Here is a 22423-nt window from a genome sequence, read left to right as displayed (position 1 = left end):
GAAGGACGAGTTTTCTGGCCAAATTCTGGCCAATATCATGACGTATCTTTCCAGAGTACGACAGTTAACTGGTTAAGAGTCTTGGGCAACGTATCGTATTTTTAATCGTATTATATACTTTCTTTTCCTGGCCAATATGTTTAAAGAGGTGCTTTTTTCAGTTTACGACACCATTGTCGTTTGTCCGTAATGCTATTTCTTTGGTTATTGGGTCCGTTGATTACAATTGGTAGTCTCACCAATATTTAAGCAACTTTGTATTTCACAAACGTCAACCAAACACATGCACTCTCTGTTCATGTAAAACTGTATTGAATGAAAATCAACGAATCAACAATAATCTCACTGAGTGAATACACATACTTGATTATGAAAGGATTATTAAATTATTATATTCAATGCTGAGAATATGCAGCGTCTCCATGATGAGAGAAACATAAATAACTAAAATTCAGTTTAACAATGACACAGGGAAAATCCACAAATCCGATTAGCACGGGCATATGGATCATTATGATTTTGTTTTGCGTCTCATAACTCATAAAATATTTTTAAAAACGACACCCGATTAGTATTTAAAAGTAGAGGCTAAGATTGAAATGTATGTCTGGTGCCAATGAATGTATTGAAATATTCTACGGAAAGCCCCTAAATTAAAAAAATGTATTAGAATCGAAAGAATACAACACACTGTCGTACTTTTTTCATTTTGGTCTGAAAACTTTACATTCCAATATCTAAAATTATCCCAACTTGTCACTAAATGTCAACAAGTTTCAATTCCGAGCCTGTTTATATGAAGTTGAGAATCATTGTTTTGCAGGCCATTATATAATTGTTTTGATTTTGATAGTATTTTTAAAAAATGATTATACGTATGCGTTTATATGTTTGTATGTAATTTTAAAAAGATAAAAGTCAAGACAATAAAGTTCGAGATGATCTTTGTCCAAAAATTTATCGTTGCATTTAATTGACGAATTTTCAAATAAGGTAGACAGTTGTGGAATTGTCCAGAATAGGAAATTATCACGTATTGCCGCGTATAAATATAGTCATTTATATGGTTATACCTATGATCAATATAGTTAGTTTGGATTAAAAATACAAGACTACGTGGAAGATAGGCAATAATGAAATATTTTGTATGTGGATCTTGATATCCAAATGTTAACTCAAAATAGATTAATAGTGATTTGTTAATCTTATCTGGATATGAATACACCCGAGTTGTATTGTGTTAGACGTGTCTGGCTCAATACTTTATCAAAGTAAAAATCATAGATCTGTGCTTGAACAGTGCTAACCTACGAATGAAACTGAGCTTTTAATGATAATGACAATTTGATTCGATAAAGTATGCAAAATATCTATCTAAATCATATTTCAAAACAGGCAGTTATCTTGGACACAAGTTATAGATAAACAAAGAAGACTTATATTTTGATCTGCACCGGTTGATCATGTGGTAAATTTGTGATGGTTTCAAGTTCTCGACTTTTCAATAGAATGGAATTGTCTTGTCTGTAAAGGGTTGCTGGATCATTTTAATAAATACTTATGTTGGACTTGCTGGCAGTAATCAGACCATTTACCGCTCGTTTTGTTGATCCGTCTTTATACAAACAAAAATGATTACAAAATATTTTTTAAAAGAACAAAATACCAAACACGGAACGTGTCGGGCTCAACTCCCTACTTCAGCCAACAACAAAATCAATGAAAACAAGTCCATTACTTTAAAACCAACAGATCAAAGGTAGTTCTTCCGTCGATCTGGTATTTTTTTTAGTAATGTTTGTTTTCATTGATTTATTGTTGCTGTTGTTGTTGGATGAATCATAGACGTCTAGTTTTGACCCAGAAATGTTCCGTCATTAGTATTTTGTTCTTTTTGAAGATCTTTTATTCATTTTTGATTTTTATTACTTTTTACAGTCCACGGCTTCTAGCAGCTTAGTATCACTGTGAATCTTTTTTGACACTAAATTGTTATGTTTATTTTTTTTACTTTGGAAGAATGAATAGCATGAATAAGTAAACTATTTGGTACTTGTTTAAAATCATCTATTCATTAATCATTTGAGTAAATTAAATGTTTCACGTCAATTGTCAAATGAATTAATAGGAAGTAGTTTTCTTCAGTTTTAATGAATACCTAGATTGTTCAAATATTTTGGAAAAGTTAATGAATCAATCAGACATCAGACATAACTTAGATATATAACGACTGTACTATCGATTTCACTCCTCTTCATTTTATTAAAATAAAATTATATCAGATGAACAGAAAAGGGCACGACCTTTAACGAACCATACTAACAAACAAGCAGCTTTTTAGTTGACGTTTGTTAACATTTTAATGTCGGTGTGTCATATCTAGTGATTTTTTTATACAACTTGATGTTTTTGTTCATTACCAACTTATTATAGATACAACTTTGAACAATTATTTCTATGTAGCTTGATACAGGCTGCAATTCAGTTACAAGTTCGGGCCTATTTTTGTTCATCTGATCTCTCCAATCATCTGTATGACTTTCTATTACTTGTTCGTAGTTCGTTAGGATACCAAAAGTTTATCATATTTCATACAAAATCACATCATCTTCTATCCATGTGTATGTCATATATGAAACAAATAAATAATAATATAATCATTTGAATCGAGCTCAATAAAATTTCATTTAATTGTGAAGGCCTTTGGTAGGTTTAAGAATGTTCAAAATCACTTCAATCAACAAAAGTCTCATTTCTGTTCGCAATATTACAGGTGTGTTTTTTAAAAAACATTTCCATTTCCTCCTTGAGTGAGACAACATATGTAACTATATAATTTGGGGAGATTACATTTATATGTTTTATACCCTTTCTACCGAAATCTTCCTACAGACAAAAATCAAGTACTATAATATTATACAACATGAAACAAAGAACCATTTTCTAAAGTACCTCTCTTGTGTTTCTAGAAGCTGGTTTCGGTGGTTTTTTTTTTAAAGAAACAAACAAATCGTATCAGTTTCAGGAAGTTTATGATGTATTATTTTCTCTTGGTGGACGAAACCAGCAAACGCTTGTGACTGTTTTGATACGGGTTAGAAATGAGAGTATCCGGTGATCCCGCTGATCCGTTGGAATCAGTTGAATCTCTTGACGAATATTTTGGTCTGACAAGAACCTTCATATTTAAACTTGATACCTGGGACTCTGTTCGACACGGTTTATATCCCATTTTAGTATATTCCCCGTTTCCATTGAAGGATTTTTTGTTGCCGTTCTCTGCTTGTGGGTGGAAACTGAAAGACTGAAACCGACTCGGCATTTTCTGTGCAAGGCAAGGACACAATGTCCGTACAAACGTTCGGCGGAATTTTTGTCCCAGAGCACAATATAATATGAAATTTATAGCGCTGTTGAGTGTGACAAGAAAATTTCTGAAGTCGCTGAGAACACCCCATCCGTATGAAGACATGATGTGGGGCATATTGATGGAGTATGCCATATTGTATATTAAAGCAGGCACCTGGCAGATTATGAAGACCATGACAACAAATACTAACATGATGGTCACGTTGTTCTCGCGAGACTGGCGCACTTTCATATCCTTACGTTGCTGCTGAGATCTTCGCACGGCCATAGTAAGGAATGAGTTTAGTACTGCTAGAGTACATAAAGGAATGAAACACATAACCAAGAAATACAACCAGCCAAAATATATTTTGTGGTAAATAGAATCATTTGCCAGGGCTGTGCCTTTGTGATAAATGCAAGTTTCATTTGTGTTAATTGTGGCTTCATCGAGTGTGTACTCGAACCAGCGAGGAACGTTGTAAAGTACACACACCACTGAAGTAATAAGAATTACGACACGTGCTCTTGGAATATTGCACATCCTCGCTGCCCGAAGTGGATGACACACTGCAATGTAACGTTCTACGGTAAACGACACAGTTAGCCAGACTGTGGCGGTTTGGGCACACAAGGCGACTGGGTATGCGTATACGACGACGTAGGGGAATGCACGTTGCTTGAAGGTGGTGGACAGTTCAGGAAGGGGAACGAGGAGGAGTGAGATTAGAAGCACTATTGTATCCCAGATGGCCAGGGCACTGAGAAAACAGTTTGTAGATGTTTTCATTGTACGACGTGTCAGGACGATCATTGCCAACAAGTTACCCACAACTCCCATAGCAATGACCACGCCTGTGCTGATGCCATTAAGATAGTAATCCAAATCATTTGCACTCTCGCTTTTGAGCCACATGCAGAGATGTTCAATATTTGAGCCAGGAGGAGCGACAGCGTCTTCGTTGATGGTTGTATTTGTGACATTGGGTGATGCAGATGTCAGGTCAGACGCAGTTGTACCGCTGTCATCATAATTTGTTGGCCAAAGGGAATTGGTCAAATTGACGAGAAGGATCACTTCTTCTGAATTAGCCATTTTGACAATATATTATTGGTCGAGTCAATTTAGTTGACATGCAGGATTATCCATTGGTGTTGAATCTGAACAATGGTTAGCATTTGCCGAGGAAGTCATAGAGGAGTCGAATAATCTAAATCACACCTCACGTATGGTATATCATTTCCATGTGAATTAAATGCGGACAAATTTGTACCTCAAGTGCAGTTGAAATTCATAAACACTTCTTGTGTGGATGGTCCACTATATTGCTCAGGGATAACTGTGGAAGATAAAGCAAAAAATAAAACAATTTATTGGATTAAAACTATCAAAATATTGAGAAAGAGAAAGATTACGCTAATATTTTGGAATGATGTTACTTCTCAAATGTACGATAGGATTTCAAAGATGCCAGTAATTTCAGCTACTCGTAATTATGACAGTTAAACTAAAACATATCAACAAATCTTCAAAGAACCCCAAAGTGAGGGGATATACTCGACAGAAGACCTCGACCAGGCACGGGGGCATAAGGAAACCTATTTACTACTACTACTACTACTACTACTACTACTACTACTACTACTACTACTACTACTACTACTACTACACTATATACTACTACATACTACACTCACAACACTACTACTACTACTACTACTACTACTCTACTACATACTACTACTACTACTATACTACTACTACTATACTACTACTACTACTACTACTACTACTTACTACTACTACTACTACACTACTACTACTACTACTACTACTACTACTACTACTACTACTACTACTACTTCTATGACTACTGATACTGCTACTGAAGAAATGTGTCTTCTAAATAAAAATAAAACTATGTGCCAATGTCATCTTGCTCATCAGAGTATTTATCGTATGCTACAAAAAGTCCCACTGTATAAAAGAACCACTGTTCCCCACCCGATTAGACAAAGCAACTAAATTTTAGCTTCTTTCTTTAGGAGATTCTTTCGTTCACTATTATTATTATTTTCCATGTAATACAAAATATTATATGACCTGTTATATTAGAAAAGCAGTACTTCTAGTAGTAAACGTGAGCTTTTCTTTGGTGCATATTCCTCTAAATGTTCTTAAAGCACTTTAAAGGGGATCCCAAGCCAACAACTACACTTAACATGAATGACAAAACATGACGTTTGTAGGTGGCCCTACAATTTCCGGTCAGGTACTCATGTTACAAATGAGTACATTAAGAGCCATCTCATTATGGTATGGCCACTGTGGAACTCGAAATTGGGATCTACTTATCGGAAGCTGAGTGTCATACCACAAATCCACGCAGTAATTGGATTCAATAGTCTGATGTCACGTCGCCAGAACGGCGTCCATCGTGGTTCTATTAAGAAAACGGTAAATTTTTATTCTTCATGCTGACTAGAGTTTTTCATATTCTTTATCAATATGTATAAAAGTCGAAACATGATCAGATTTATAATATTTTTTTCCTTCTGGATACGCTTTTATGCTCGTCGGAGAAATATATCATAAGTGCGTCCGCCATTGTTCCGATAGTTTAGAGCCAGTTACTAAGTTACTATGCTTCATTACGAGGGAGGTGACGTTACGATATTGAAGCGTATTGGTAGTAAATAATAGCTTGGACAGAAAATTGCTTGTTATTGTTTTAGGAACTGGTGATTGGTATTAATACCGATACTGTTGGCTCGCATGCGCTGATGTTGTTCTTTATCATGGATTTTTTTTTGAGGATTAGAGCTTCCAGATTTTTTTTTTTTTTGTATCCACTCAAAATCAGCGAGGCATCCAAGTTTGGTTGCTCATTCCAATAAGAGCTATTGGTATGAATGCTATGTACATAGCATGTGATGGTCTCATGGACCAGACTGATGAAACGAATGTTTTGAACAGGCTGATGTCAATTATCCTGAATTCCTCTGCCCATTACCCCGCTGGGGTGAAGGGACCTCACTTAGGAGCCACCACACTTTAACATAAGTGCCTTTGATTATCATTGCGTGTACTTGAACATGCTACTGATTAAAGATATCTCATTATTTGGAATGTAAACTCCCACAAAATATATTGTTGTATTATCTACAAAGGATCATAACTATCATTGGGGAATAATTGTTGAAAACTGACAATGCTCAGTATTAATATAACGTCTATTCAATCCAAATTTGAGATACATTAAAAATATTGTAGATTTGTAGAGCACAAAATTATTTCTTCTTGGGTAGACGGTATAGATGTATGGATTTAATCAATTTTTTCCGTCCAATGATAACTTTCCATCCGCTTTTGTGTTCGTTTAATGGTTTATTTAGTCGTGTTTCTTGTAGCGCACAATTAGTGGAGTTTATGAATTGGTCTGGAAAAGTCTACGACCGAAATCACTGTATATCACATTCATCATGTCACACACCACGTAGCGTTATCAACGTTTTTATTAATCAATCTATCACGTCTGGTCCTCACAAAGAATAAACTTCGACATCTTAGTCACCATGAATGGATTCATCGGAGCCAACTAAATATTCACGACAATAAATCAGTTCTACCAGTCCTAACTGTCCAACTGACGAATAATTAAGTTTTCCTAATATATCTCATGCAACCACACACACACACACACACACACACACACACACACACACACACACACACTCTCTCTCTCTCTCGCTCTTTCTCTCTCTCTCTCTCTCTCTCTCTCTCATTAGGATATCTACGAGCTGTCCATTTCCAGTCATAAAAGAGAAAAAAAAAGTCAATATCGATTATGAAATTCTACATATTTGGTTAAAATCGCATATTTCAATTAAATCGATTTATCGACAGATGTGACTTGCATTTTATATTAAAAATCCTATAATTCATTTGAATTTAACTTGATAAAAATGGCATTTGTATTTTGTTGAGTTTAGACACGGACATGAGTAAATGCTAGAATAGGATTATCGATCTTTTTTTTTTACAGTTCAATTGGTAAACAAGTCATGATACAGAATAAAATCATAGCTTGATTTATTATTTATTGAATGTTTAGCTTAGTTTCAGTCGAACACTCCTTTCGACTGGATATTATTTATGGGAACTTTTACTTTTGAATATTCTATAATGCTATGACGCAGTGATGACATTTTGTAAATGTTTATCCATTTTCGCATTTAATCGTCATCACATAAACTAACCAATCAAATACGATTCCAATGTCGATAATTCTCGATGTCTCACTCACGTCTCATAAAGGTCATCTGTTTAGCACCAATCATAAACCAGCAGGACTTCGGTGATTTTGTGTTTGATCAACGACTTAGGGAGGGAATCAATTTAGTTAAATCTTTACTGGCCTACACTGTCATAATATCTTCATTTTCAACCAGAAAACATTATCTTCCTTTATCGATAGATTAAGATGAACACCAACTTTTCAATATTTTAAACATGAGTCTGTATGGAATTCTTGGGTTTAATGCCTTTTGACGTATTGGTGTTACGGGATTTTCGGAAGGACTACTGGCAGTGTTTTCTATTCTCTATGTGGCTTTCTTCCTTGTCTTAGATGTGGTGAAACGGTTTTTTCTCGGGTCCCTGGTGGAAGACCTTTGTGAAGGAAATAATCGGATACGAGAGGGTTTATTTGTTTTCTGTGAGTTATGTCAGTTTTTCCCCGCAAATCAGTTCTCTGAGTAACTGAGTAATAGCATTAGGAACCTCTCCAAGTGTCTATGTTTTGGAAAGGACTCCAATTCCACTTATGTATGAGACTTGTTTGATCAATGTTTTGGGGGAAGATTTAAACCTTTTTTAAATATAAAAAATGATATTAATATGTTGTCATGGTATTATTGTTATTAAAGTTGTTAATTTCAACAACATTCTTGCTTCCTGTGAGTCATGCCGTTTTAGCTCCAAACAAAAAATAGTCTAAATTGTCTTAAAGACTTTCATGATGCCAACACGTAACAAATGCCACGCAAGTGATTAATTTGTTTTCGTTTCAAATTATCATTGAAAACAAATTACAGGACACTCTTATTTGACGTATCGCTCGAGTTATCCAGTTTGCACTATTTCTTCTGACAGACTGACGATCGGAGAGATGTACCCCTTCCCTTAGGTGTTAGATAATCGAAGGCAGCTTCCGTTTCATGGTGTTGATTGTCTTTTTTATCCTGGGGATGTATATCAATTGGTGCCGCCGTTGAGTGATTTACGCGCCTGAACGCCAGACTGTGCTTTTCTTATTATTTATTCTTCCTACCGATCATCTAAACCCCAACCCGTCTTCGGCGGCCATCCTTTCCCAATAGAAGTTAGTGATAAATCTTATTTTCCAAATTGCTATTGGATAGGAGTTCCACTAATCATATCATATTCAAGAAACAAAATGGCTTTCTTTAAATTACAATAAAGAAAGAAAATTATTTGTTTTTCCTTAATGATTGATTTTCTCAAGATATCCCTTACCATGTTTATTTTCAAACATATTTAATACAGCTAGTCATATTTTTATGTGAACTGGTGGTATCGCTCTAATTCAATAGTCACTCAGTCTTCAGGAAAAGAATAAGGTCGGGGAAATGTGATGTGGGGAAAATACAAAAAACTAGGACAAAACAACACCAGACATTCCTAGTCAGTAAAACAAAAAATAATTGTTGTTTCAGAAAGATTCATGATTTGCACGTTTTGATGATGATGATGATGATGATGATGATGATGATGAGAAGGAGGAGGAGGAGGAGGAGGAGGAGAAGGAGGGGGAGGAGGTGAATGTTGACGCCAATATCTTCTTCGTCTTCTTCTTCTTCTTCTTCTTCTTCTTCTTCTCACTTCTTCTTCTTCTTCTTCTTCTTCTTTTTCTTCTTCTTCTTCTTCTTCTTCTTCTTCTTCTTCTTCTTCTTCTTCTTCTTCTCCTTCTCTTCTTCCTTCTTCTTCTTCTTCTTCTTCTTCTTCTTCTCTCTTCTTCTTCTTCTTCTTCTTCTTCTTCTCTTCTTCTTTTTTCTTCTTTTCTCCCTCTTTTCTTGTCATTATTATTATTATTATTATTTATTATTATTATTATTATTATTATTATTATTATTATTATTATTATTATTATTATTATTATTATTTATTATTATTATCCTTATTTCTTCTTCTTTAAGACCTATAAAAAATACTTTAAAACCGCTGTCATAATATTCGAGATTTTACACTGTAAAAAATGAAAACAAGTTACGCATCACAAAGTATGAGAATCATCGTATTTCCAAAAAATCTCGTGCTGACACGTAGTTCCGGCTATTGATTATGAGTTCACGTCATACTTGTTTCCGAATAATAGCAATTCGCTTTAACTTTAACTACTATAAACTTACATCTTATTAGCTTGCATTAAATTTTGAACGTATGATTTATTGGATGCAATCGAGATGCATTATGTCGCAATTACCGATATGAAATCTCTAGCTTTAAATCATTTGAAATACTGATTATATACTTAATAGTGTCAAATCCACAATGAATGCTGTTTATATAACTTTGAAAAAATATGTATGCGCGCCGTTTCCCAGAGCATTTAAAGGCTTTTAAACCATAATATAAGCTTTTACACGATACGATACGATAGGAAATCTTTATCGGTGCCACTCTCGTAAAGCTGCGAAAAGAAATCTGCTTGTGTCTATAGCAGATAAGCAATTAAGGAGGACGGCTATGGAATTGGAATTTCACAATCAACCCCGGAGCAGATGAGCTTGGTGAACGTAAACGTACATCCGACAAAGGAATGGACGTCTGATAATTCGGGCTCATGATCATTTCAAGGCTCCTACTTTGGCAACTTCATGTCTCTAATCAGACAACACTACGTATTATTCTGACCATTTATCTAAGGCCCAACTATATTTTAGCGAAAATAAACAAATGAGAAACAGTTTTCAAAACAGAGATGTTTTGACACGAAGTTGGGCGACTTCCCCTATATATCACGGTGAGCGCAATCCACTCGAGCTCATTTAGACCCCAATAAAGGAAAAGATTGAGAGGTGGAACACCAAATTTACTCTCACCGACGAGGCAATAAATGATATAACAAGGAAGGCTGGAAAAAGGCATGCTCCAACCTTCGAAAACTGGAGGAAAATTACATTTCATTGAATAGAGTGATGCCATGGAATCTTTCCATTGTCGTTCCATTTCTCCTTTTCCCCATCCTAGTTATCAGAATGTGATGATTGATGTGTCCAGTATGTCTTTTGTTTGTTGTGTTGTTGGTGTTGTTGTTATTTCTGAACATGTGTACCTATTTGTGGAAACGATGAGTCATAAATTGATGAATTTCTACTTTTGACCAGTCTACATTAAATTTATGTAATTCTCTTTGGTATAAACACAAGCTATTTCCATAAATTTCGCAATCAAAATAATGTTGTTAGCGGGTACTGTTCACTTTCATTTGTATTTTCACCAGTAAGGTGTATTGATAGTTATAAAATGTAGATGTGTGATAGTTAAGGATTGCCATTCGTTCCTTCATATTCAGATACTGTATGTATACATTAAGTTTCAATTAACCGAACATTCTATTTTAACGAATTCCACCAAAATGGATAAGCGGAAATTCATAATTTTGATACTGTAAATCCTCTATGAGTTACGATCCTTACCAGATATCGATTTTAATATAGCTGTTATAAGCGAACTCCTTTCCTATTGTCTTACAATTAATGAAAAAATATTTTTTGATTAAGACAAATTCAGAGGGTCATACAAACTTCTGCAGCTGTGCAGGGACATGAAAAGAGGAAACACGCGCATTATTAAAAATCGAAACTACAAACACTACTACTACACTATACTACTACTATAGCTACTGCGGGCTGCTGCTCTGCTGCGTGTGTGCTACTACTACTAACTACTACTACTACTACTACTACTACTACTATGCTACTACTACTATTACTACTATACTACTACTATATACTACTATACTATACTACTATACACTACAACAGTCTACTACTATACTAGTATAATAAGTAGTAGTAGTAGTAGTAGTAGTAGTAGTAGTAGTAGTAGTAGTAGTAGTAGTAGAAGTAGTAATAGTAGTAGTAGTAGCAAAAATAAGTTGGTAATTATTATTTTCATTAGATTTTCTAAGCATAGAAAAATATTATTTATTCAACTTGAATTTTTTAATTGTAGTAACGTTTGCAACAGTTATGAAAATGCAACATGTTATCATTATGATAATCTAAAATATTTTGCTTCTTTGTTTAAAAAAAAAAAAGAATTCCAAAACCGTATCATGAATTCAATCCTGTAAAATATATTTTATGAACGCTTTATTATTGTTTGCTACATACTAAAAGATCTATTACTACTATTTCATAATTTTAATGATACTTTGTTTTACTGCATTTCAAATGGCTAGAAAACTATTTAATTGTTGAAAAGCGTTATATCATCGGGGCATGAAAAAATAAAATTAACCGTTATGCTTTTTGTGAATGTACAATGGTACTAGTGGGTCAATTAAAATGTCATGCTATTATGCGTTTTGATGATTAACAGTGTGGGGAAAAAAATAACCCAAATTCGACAAATTTATTCGTTTTTCCATTTATCTTTCTTTCACTAATTTTCGAACTAAGATGCATTTTTTTGTTGTTGTTGGCCAAAATCGTTTCTTGAATTGTAAAATATAAATACCAACGTTATTTGATAGAATAATTTTAGAAAATAAAGAATTTGTTGAAAAGAGCAAGACCTGCTGACTCAAATCGAAGAAAACGGCATTTTAACAAAATGGCTGTTTGAAAATGAATGATCCATGATGTGAAACGGATATCAACCTAAAATAGAATTACAAAGGTAATTTTTTTTTAATGATGAATGCGATGAACAGAGGAAAATTTGTATAACTCCGTCCCCTATTAGCTTACCAAAATAGGGCGTCCATATTTATTGTTGTCGGAGCTTACGAAGAACAAAGTGGTCTTTTTTTTTATTGTGGACAAATTGCAGGAATTACGAAATGGATTAAATCTTAAAATACAATGACCCCTCGCTAATAGTAACTTAATGATGAGCATCCCTGGTTGTATTAAATGATGAATCTATTCAATATACCACCAACTTGTTATAACGGTGATGATGATTATGTGATGATGATGTGATGATGATGATGATGATGATGATGAGGAGGAGGAGGAGGAGGAGGAGGAAGAGGAGGACGACGAGGACGACGACGACGACGATGATGATGCTGACGATGATGATGATGATGATAATGATGATGATGATGATGATGATGATGATGATGATGATGATGATGATGATGATGATGATGATGATGATGATGATGATAATAATTTTATAGTAAAGGATGTAAAATCACGTGGGCCTAAAACAAGGAACGCCAACGGATTTTATTCAAGACATCGAGAAGTTGAGTTTTGAAATATAATGTATTTTAAAAGGTGTTCGTGAGCATATTATGCAATGATGAAATATTATTTTAGGTTTTAGAATATTTTCATTGACATATGTTTTCGTAACACTAAGAGGGATGCTGTGTGTTCCAATTTTTTGTTTTAACAAACCAAATACCGGAATTGTAGAAACGAAACGCAATTTAAAGTTAAAAGAGCACGTTGAACATAGCTATAACCCCTGCCCACACCCTTCCCCTCTCACATTAGAGAATCTTCAGTTATCACCTTAATATAGATAGAACGAAGTTGACGTCACTCTAGTCTTTATTATTGCTTTTTGCCATCCGCGATTATGAGTAATTCTCAATAAACTGTATTAAGCATATTTATAAACGTTCAAGGTTTACACATAGTTTTGTGTGTTGGTCCGTTATACTTCCGGATGGCAATGTTGTCAGATTGTTAGCCGAGCGCATACTATATATAGATAGAATGAAGAGTACGTCACTTGGGTCTTTGTTATTGTTTTTGTGCCATCCACGTTTATGAGTATTCTCACGAAACTGTATTAACCCCGTGGTATTCGTGTATTTCATGTATTCAATTAATCTCTACTCCAGATCGTAATCAGTGCATACATTTACGGAATATGAACACTCTACCACCGTGTTGCACAATTAATAACCTGTAACGAAAATTGTGATAATCACGGCGATTTTTCAATATCTTACTTACTTACTTAAATCTCTACGGGCATTGATGCACATAGGGCCTCCGCCAGACATCTCCAATTTTTGAAGTCGGCTGGTTATTTTGCCGTGGCAGTATTCTATTTCTTAGTCCATGGTCCTTCGCCTGGTTTCTTTGGGTCTCCCCCGCTTTCTTTTCCATTACAGGAAGTGACCCTTTTTCAATTCTGGTCACATGACCCAACCAACGCCATCTTCTTTTTATTTGCCTTTCAATGCTAGTGCAGTTAGCTTTCTTCCACTTTTTTTAAAATTTTATGTTCAATGTCTACGAGTTGATATTGGATCTTCCAGAAATTGCATTGGATTTTACAATTCCTTCGTCACTCTATAGTGACATCAATAAATAAGGAAGGTCTCTCACGTTTGACAAATGTGTCAAACTTGTTTTAACATAATACTGTTCTTCATTACGATGCCAAACCGTGTTGCAATCGTTCAAAAAGTCCAGGCGGCGCTTGCTCATGAAATTTAACTGTAGGAGGAAACATTCTCTTTTTTTTGTCGCGAAGTGAATGTCTGTCTGCTTTTCCGATATGTATAACAATTCTAATAAATATTTATTTGTTGCAGTCTCCTACATTCTTCTATGTATTGTCTAAGTAACTCAATCGACCAATTACCGCATTATTTTGTCGATTGTTAATTGCTTATAAAATGCAATTATAGCATTCATTCTCGCTCATCTTTTACCTTATAACCGTAGCTATAACCCCTGCCCGCACCCTTCCCCTCCCACATAATAATTATAGCATTCATTCTCGCTCATCTTTTACCTTATAACCGTAGCTATAACCCCTGCCCGCACCCTTCCCCTCCCACATAAAAGAATCTTCAGTTATCATCTGAATATAGATAGAACGAAGTTAAAAATAAGCTTCGGTTATCACCTTTAATATAGATAGAACGAAGTTGACGTCACTCTGGTCTTTATTATTGCTTTTTTGCCATCCGCGATTATGAGTATTTCTCACTAAACTGTATTAAGTAGATTATAATCGTTCAAGGTTTACACATAGTTTTGTGTGTTGGTCCGTTATACTTCCGGATAGCAATGTTGTCAGCTTGTGAGCCGAACGCAACTATCTATAGATGGAATGAAGATTACGTCACTCGGGTCTTTGTTATTGTTTTTTGCCATCCACGTTTATGAGTATTCTCACGAAACTGTATTAACCAGACTATAAACGACAGATTACAGATAGTTTTGTGTGTTGGTCCGTTATATTTCCGGATGGCGATGTTATGAGTTCCTTAGCCAAGCGCACACTATCTATTGTATAACATAATAAGGATTTATATCAGTTCCGAGCACTGGCAGAGGCACGTTTCAAGCACTAAGTATCTGCATTGCTAAGATATAGCTTTGTTTTATGGTCCTTGCTAACCAGAATCCGATTATCATCAATGAAGATATACTCATAACGCACTTGCCAATGCATTACTTATCCGCATTTTCGTTATCGCTATTATGTATTCCCTATTGACAGGAATTTCATAACTCAATGCTGGTTCAAGCATTTTGTATACCCCGAATCGTAAAGAATTCTTTCTTTTTGTTGCGAAAAGTTATTTATTGCCTCTTATCTTGTATTGATATATAAAAAAATATAGCAGCCAAAAAAAAAAAAAAATCCCAAATAACATACAACAATAAAAGACATACGAAAAAAAACCCAGCAACAAAATAAATACCCCCCCCCCCCCAAAAAAAAAAACAACAAACAAACCCCAAAACAAACAAAAACAATAGGAAACAGCCCCCTAAAAACTCCGGCAAAACTTAAAAGTTAAAACATAAAAAAATAACATAAAAATGAAAACAATATCAAAACAATTGACAGAAAAATAAAATTACAATCAAGCGGCAATAGTGGAATGCTGTCGTTTTGGAACTCCAAAATAATGATTCTGAATATTGTCATGTCGTAAGTATTCGGATGATGGATGCTACCGGATTTCTCAATTTACAGAGCAGTCGACTGACAAGTTAAAGACATTAGTGTCTTCGGTTTAGTCGAGGTTAAAAAAAACCTTTTCCTTTTTTATTTCGGGCTTTAAAAAAAACAACAACTTTTTGTTTACAACGACAGTGCTTGGGTAACGATGATCTTTAAGAGAGTACATTGTGGGAACATAGTGACACATTTAAACGGTTAACAAACTGTTATTCGTCGACATTTTGGTCTACAGAATCTGGAATAAACTCTAGCTCTATGACATAATCATGTTACATTAATCTTGTTTTTTTTGGGGGGTTTTTTTTTGTTTGTTTTCCCATTGAACCATAAACTTAGTCCCCATTGAATACATTGCAATTCTGTGCTGTGCCCCTGGGTCATCGTGCCCTCTCTTTTCACGATAAAAGACTAAAGATTATATATTATCCCGTTCTTCTGTAAGAGGGAACATATTTTACGTTTCTTTTTCCAGCTTTAACCCTCTGCTTACCAAGAACTGGAAAACGCCACTTTTTGCAATACAACCAGCACTTTTAAAAATTATTATTGAAATCTATTTTACGAATCAAAATATCGGAAGATAAATCTTTGTTATAACTCTCAGGACTCCACATCATGTTATAACGATATTTTTTTTCTGTATAACATTATATAGATATTATGTTTTGTTCTTGTTGCGTTTGAGATTTAGCAAAATAATCTATTTTTGTAGTAGACGGAAATTACTTTTTCTGACAAATTATGGCTGGTAAGGAGAGAGTTAATACACGTATCAAATCCAGGCTTGTCCTGTTCCTTTCACATCTAATCTGGATGGAAGAAAGTTTCGTTGGCTTGCTCTTTACGCGTATTTAACTATCGTGACATAAATTGAACGGGGATGCCACGTTTTTGGCATTTGGACTATAATAAACATTGATTTTTACAGGCAAGAATTTTGTTATAATTTTACAAATTAAAAGTTACAAATTATAACGATGGTGATGTTGATGATGATGGTGATGATGATGATGATGATGATGATGATGATGATGATGATGGTGATGATGATGATAATAATAATGAATTCATCAAAACAGGATATAGGTATTGCACTTACAGCGGACATAAATATTGCTGAGTCTAGAATGTTTTTCATGAATTCTGAAAGGATGACGTGGTATCCTTTTCCCTGATTTGCTCGGACAAGGTACGCGTATTTCACAGTTTGGGACGAGACGATTCAAAATATCGATCGCCAGATTGATTGGGTTTGGATGGGTGTGGCGTTCGCTAGATTTGACCATTTTGTTGGACTAAGATCTCATATTAAATTAATTGTATGAAGATGCCACCGTGTCTTCTGCTTACGGCCGTCTTAAATTCATTCTATGTTTACCATTAATATGGATAGAGATTAGAATGTATTTAAGGTGCATTGAGCAAATGTCATGGTGGAATCTTTATTAATATTTTTTTTATTCAAAAACACTTTGTACTACCTGATTAAAATATTCGCCAACAGTTGCCAAATAAAAACCCCCAAACAAAAAGATAAACAAAAAAAAAAAAAAAAAAAGAAAAAAACCCCAACAAAAAACCCCCGAAAACCAAATTTAAGACCCGTGTGAACCAGATGTCAAAAAACTGTTTTCAACGTTAAATTAATCAGGAATTTTATATTTTAATGTCATTTTAATAAACTCAATAAACATAAACATTAGGCAAATTAATTTCATACTTTTGACTATGAAGTCAGTTTAAATCATTTGAATTATACGCGATATAATAATACGGCCTTGATACAAAGGATCACATAAAATACTTCAAAACTTATCTTTCGTGTGTTGATAAATAATGAACTCTTTAATAACAATCCTTTATGTTAATGTTTGTTTTATACAGATATTAAAACCTATTATGTTCTGAGTGAAACACTCAAAATCATTCTGATATGAACTAAATGTATGTATATGGCTTGTCTCATATCGTTTTCATTTTTCTAAGCATGTAAACAGGACAATAGTTCTCCAAAAGCAAATTTTCCTTCTCTATCTATCTATCTATCTATCCATCCAGCCATCCATCCATCCATCCATCTATTTATCTATCTATTTATCTATCTATCTATCTATCTATCTATCTATCTATCTATCTATCTATCTATCTATCTATCTATCTATCTATCTATCTATCTATCTATCTATCTATCTATCTATTTATTCACTGCTTGTTCTATTCTCTCCCCCTCTCTCTTTCTCTTCTCACTTTCTCTTTTTTCTCTTTCATAAACACAAGTGAGGTGGTCATAATAGACCTAATCATTCCATCTTGCTTTGGTTAATTTAGTAGTTATGGAAGCAATCACCAAAGAGACGTATATTTATCATTACATTTTAGTACAAGTAATAAGACTATAATGGGTTTTCTGATAATACTCAAGGGCGCTGTTGATTGTACGGTTCATGCTTTTTTTTTCATTTTACACCTTTTAACATTCTTAAATCTTACAAAGTACAGCGTGGCCTTTTTCTCGTGTATCCATAAAACTTTCTCCAATACATGTGAGCCTTTATGATAGCCGGTAAATTTTATATGCCATTTTTTTTTGTGCGTCTGTGTATGGGTGCTGTATGTATATTTGTGAGTAAAAGTATTGTGTGTTGGAAAAGAGAGAGAGAGAGAGAGAGAGAGAGAGAGAGAGAGAGAGAGAGAGAGAGAGAGTGTGTGTGTGTGTGTGTGAGAGAGAGAGTGTGTGTGTGTGTGTGTGTGAGAGAGAGAGAGAGAGAGAGAGAGAGAGAGAGAGAGAGAGAGAGATGTGGATGGATACATAATTAGAGAGGAATAATTTTCTTACGGGAAATAAATATTCTTTACATAGTAGTAAAGTAAAGAAGTTTCGAAACTTCTCTACTTTAACTTTAACATGTAAAGAGTATTTAATTCCCCCCTTTTTAAAATACGTTTTTGGCGATGTGTCCAACTCAATATTTTCTTCTAAAATATGGTGGTCATATTGGATTATTTGCGGCCCTATCTGATTTTTCTTTTAACCTAGACCCTCTATTGAAAACCTATTTTTGGACATACATAATACATGACGGGTTTCGTGCTTCTATCACAATATCGTTGGCTGGCTTCGGTCCCAGGAAAACACCCACTTCCGTTCGAGTCGGGAAAACCAAATTTTGCAGGAGATGAATTATAACAACAACAACAACAAAATACCCCCCCCCCCCCCCCAAAAAAAAAAAAAAAAAAATAAAAAAAAATAAAATAAAAATAAAAATAAAAAAAAAATTTTAAAAAAATAAATAAATAAATAAATAAATAAATAAAATAAAATAAAATAAATAAAAAGGCCCAACAAACAAAGAAAAAGACAACAAACAAAATAAATTTTAGAAATCAAGCAAACACAAAAACATTTAGTATTAGACGTCTATAGAAGAATCGTGACAAAATTTATGTCGCGTGTTTTGTCTTTTCATTCCCAGTTAAGCAACGACGCAAAAACAACAAGCAAACAACTAACAAAGGACAAAATATAATTAAAGAATCTTGTGGTGGATGAAACAACGGAAATAATTTCGTTGCCCCAACAAAATCTAGCTCGATGAACTTAAATCAAATTAATGTAATTATTGTTAAAAATTAAAAGGGTCACTAAATATGGTCCTCTTTGATTTTATAAATAAAGATATGAAGTTTTGGATCACTATTGAATAAGCATGTCTTCGAGAAACGCCAACTCCTATTTGGATTTTACAAGGCGATAACAAGGTAAGTTGAACCAATTTCAATTAGTTCTTTTTAGTTTTAATGACCCGGCTTATAACATTTGTGAGTAGATTCCATAAACATCAATAACACGGATGTTTTTTACATTACACATATTTATGACTTACCGCCTCAAATGGGTTTTATGTTGGATTGATTCATATCCTAAAATTTTAATGGATTGTAAAAAATACAACGCTCGTGCAAAGTTTATATCATGTATAATTGAGGACACTTGAAATAGATGTTTAAAGTACAAAAAAAAAAACAAACAAACGAAAAAAACAACAAAAACAAAAACAGAAACAAAATAAAAACAAAACAAACAACAAAAACAAAAAACAAAAACAAAATCAAAAAAAAAAAAAACAAAAACAAAAAAAAAAAAAAAAAAATCCCCGGAAATCTCTCGTGTCCAGTCATTTCGACTTTAAACCACTTTTTGGTGTCTGGTTCCATTTGTCTTGATGTCTTTTTAAGACGAGAGGTCACATTTGTCAAAGTATTATAATATTCTTTTTCCCGAGCAAATGTAACAATTTTCCAAATCAATTTTAACATTTCCAGACCAATTACAGCAGTTTCCAGACCAAATTCAACGTTCCAATCCAAATTCGGCACTATAGTAAATATGACGTAAGTCCAATCCAAATTCAAACATTGTCCAGTCGAAATTCGACAAGAAAAATAAATTCGGCATAGCCAAATAAAACCTCGGCACTTTGAAAACAAAACAGAGTATGGATTGATAGCAAAACAGAGTTTGGAAAATTGATCTTATGAGCGAAGCGATTTTGTTTTCAAAGGGACGTTGCTCTTATTAGATAAAAAGTAACGTTGCTATAGGAATCATGGAAAACATTAAATCCGATCAGTCGTTATTTATCTCATCAAAACATCAACAATGCCTTGACAGAGTTCTAAAAAACATAGAGATGAAGACAAGATAAGGTTGCAGAGATGCTTTGATCGCGGCGAAGATTATGTTCTTCTTGCAGAACAACTGGGAATAAAGCGATCAACCTCTTATTCCGTTGTTAGGAGGGGATTATATGACTGTGTTGTCAGCCGCCCAAAAGGAAAGCAGACCTCTAAAGTCATTGAAGAGATGATGGAAATGGTAATAGGATTCAATAGTCTGATGTCACGTCCGCCCAGCGACGAGCAGCTTGGTACTTTTTTTTTTCTTCATGATGGCTAAAATAAGTTAAAACATGATCAGATTTATAATGTTTTTATCCTCTGTTACACTTTATGCTCGTCGGAGAATTATTTCACATAAGGGCGTCCGACATTGTTCCGATAGTTTAAAACCAGTTACTAAGTTACTATGTGTTATTCCATAGAAGTGACGTCACGACTGTTGAACCCTATTGACATTGCGGAAAGAAATTCTAATGCAACATTTAATTTCATCAAATCACAACTTAGATTAATCTTACCAGATGCACGGCATATTTCGAAGTCAACTACTAAACAATTCGCTAAGCGTGACAATACAAACTGAGAGATGCTGAAAGTTAGAAGCAGCGATTGACAGAAAGCGGCAAGATTCAACTACTCCAAAATGCGCCAGAGATGAGTCATTGCGTATGGGTATGAAAGATATATATATATATATATATATATATATATATATATATATATATATATATATATATATATATAGAGAGAGAGAGAGAGAGAGAGAGAGACAGAGAGAGAGAGAGAAAGAAAGAGAGAGAGAGAGAGAGAGAGAGAGAGAGAGAGAGAGAGAGAGAGACAGAGAGAGACAGAGAGAGAGAGAGAAAGAAAGAGAGAGAGAGAGAGAGAGAGAGAGAGAGAGAGAGACAGAGAGAGAGAGAGAGAGAGAGAGAGAGAGAGAGAGAGAGAGAGAGAGAGAGAGAGAGAGAGTGTGGTGTAAAATGTTTCAAAATGCACTTTTGATTTGTTTATTTTGAACGTGTTGAAAATTAATTTGGCGTTTGCCGATTTTGAATTCGCAAATTTGAATTGGGTTGTTGAATTTGGACTTGGACAACGTATGAATTTGGCGGCCATTGTCGGTAGTATTAGACGTAATGCCAACTTAGTCAACTACAAACAGGAAATAGAAAATGTCTCAGTGCGGTGTGATGACCATTTTCTAAAACTAAACGTCACCAAAACAAAAGAAATGATATGTCTATGACTTTAGGAAAAAGGAACGATGTGTCAGTAATGATGCAGTAAATATTTTTTAAAAAACGAAACTGTAGAAATTGTGCAGAAATACAAATACCTGGGTGTCGTGTTTCATGAAAAGTTAAGTTGGGGCGAACAGACACGGAAAGTCATAATATATGATTGTATTAAGAGGATGGACCACCTGCGACAATTACATATCTTTAACATAGGAAAGACATTTCTGTCATTATTTTTCGAATCAACAGTTTTAAGTATAAAAGTTTCTGCCTCCCTGCATTGGGCTGTAACCTTAGAAAAAGTGATGTTGTTAAAATTAATAGTCCTCAAATTTGGAAAGAAAGTTACGGGAAACAAAAATATATGAGTTTGAAACCATGTTAAAAACCCTGTATTATAACAAATTAAAAAAGATATTAAGAGATGAAAGTTATACTCTGTACCCACAAATCAAATGGAGCGATAGCCGCTATAGTTTAATGCACTTAAAAGCAAACAATGAGCTATAACAAATCATTCTTACTCGCGGCAATTAGGAATTATCAAATGTAATTTATTTTGCGTGCGGCTATGTGGTCTAGTGGTATGACACTCTTTTGAATCGGAAGGTCCTGAGTTCGAGCCTCACTCGGCGTACAGTTTGAGTCCTTGGATAAGGCTCTTTACTCACATTCTCTCATCGTACTCAGGTGTAAAATGAGTACCTGGTCGTTAACAGCGTTGTCTCTGTCCGAAAAATATGTAATATCGCCTAATTGGTGTCATGCCTCGCCCTACATGTTAAGTGATGGTGTTGGTCAGAGACCCCCTGTAAAGAGCTTTGAGTGGATATTGCTCTATATAAATGCTCAATTTAAATTTAGTTACGTAGTCTAATGCTTCTTTATATTTTCTGTATATTTCTGACATCTATTAATATAAGAGAATGTAAATATAAGAGCGAGTATGATA

The 22423-nt window shown here is 34.3% G+C and overlaps 2 protein-coding genes across 7 annotated transcripts in view; one reads left to right on the top strand and one right to left on the bottom strand.

Moving 5' to 3' along the window:
• Positions 1 to 22423, top strand: part of LOC144964162 (focadhesin-like) — a 377317-nt gene that overhangs the window by 55513 nt on the left and 299381 nt on the right. The window lies entirely within an intron of this gene.
• LOC144964163 (FMRFamide receptor-like) overlaps positions 290 to 22423 on the bottom strand; it is a 69479-nt gene continuing 47345 nt past the window's right edge. For all 6 annotated transcript variants that reach the window (XM_078898109.1, XM_078898113.1, XM_078898112.1 and 3 more), the window contains exon 2: positions 290 to 4688. In XM_078898109.1, the coding sequence (XP_078754235.1) occupies positions 3041 to 4444 (1404 nt within the window). In that variant the 5' untranslated portion in view covers positions 4445 to 4688 and the 3' untranslated portion in view covers positions 290 to 3040. The remainder of the gene's footprint in view (positions 4689 to 22423) is intronic.

Source organism: Berghia stephanieae, chromosome 2 (genome assembly GCF_034508935.2).
Source record: "Berghia stephanieae isolate SIO BIC M18660-M18661 chromosome 2, UCSD_Bste_1.3, whole genome shotgun sequence".
Taxonomy (NCBI): Eukaryota; Metazoa; Mollusca; class Gastropoda; order Nudibranchia; family Aeolidiidae; genus Berghia; species Berghia stephanieae.
Note: the sequence above shows the minus strand (reverse complement) of the source record. Positions and strands in the feature narration are given on the sequence as shown.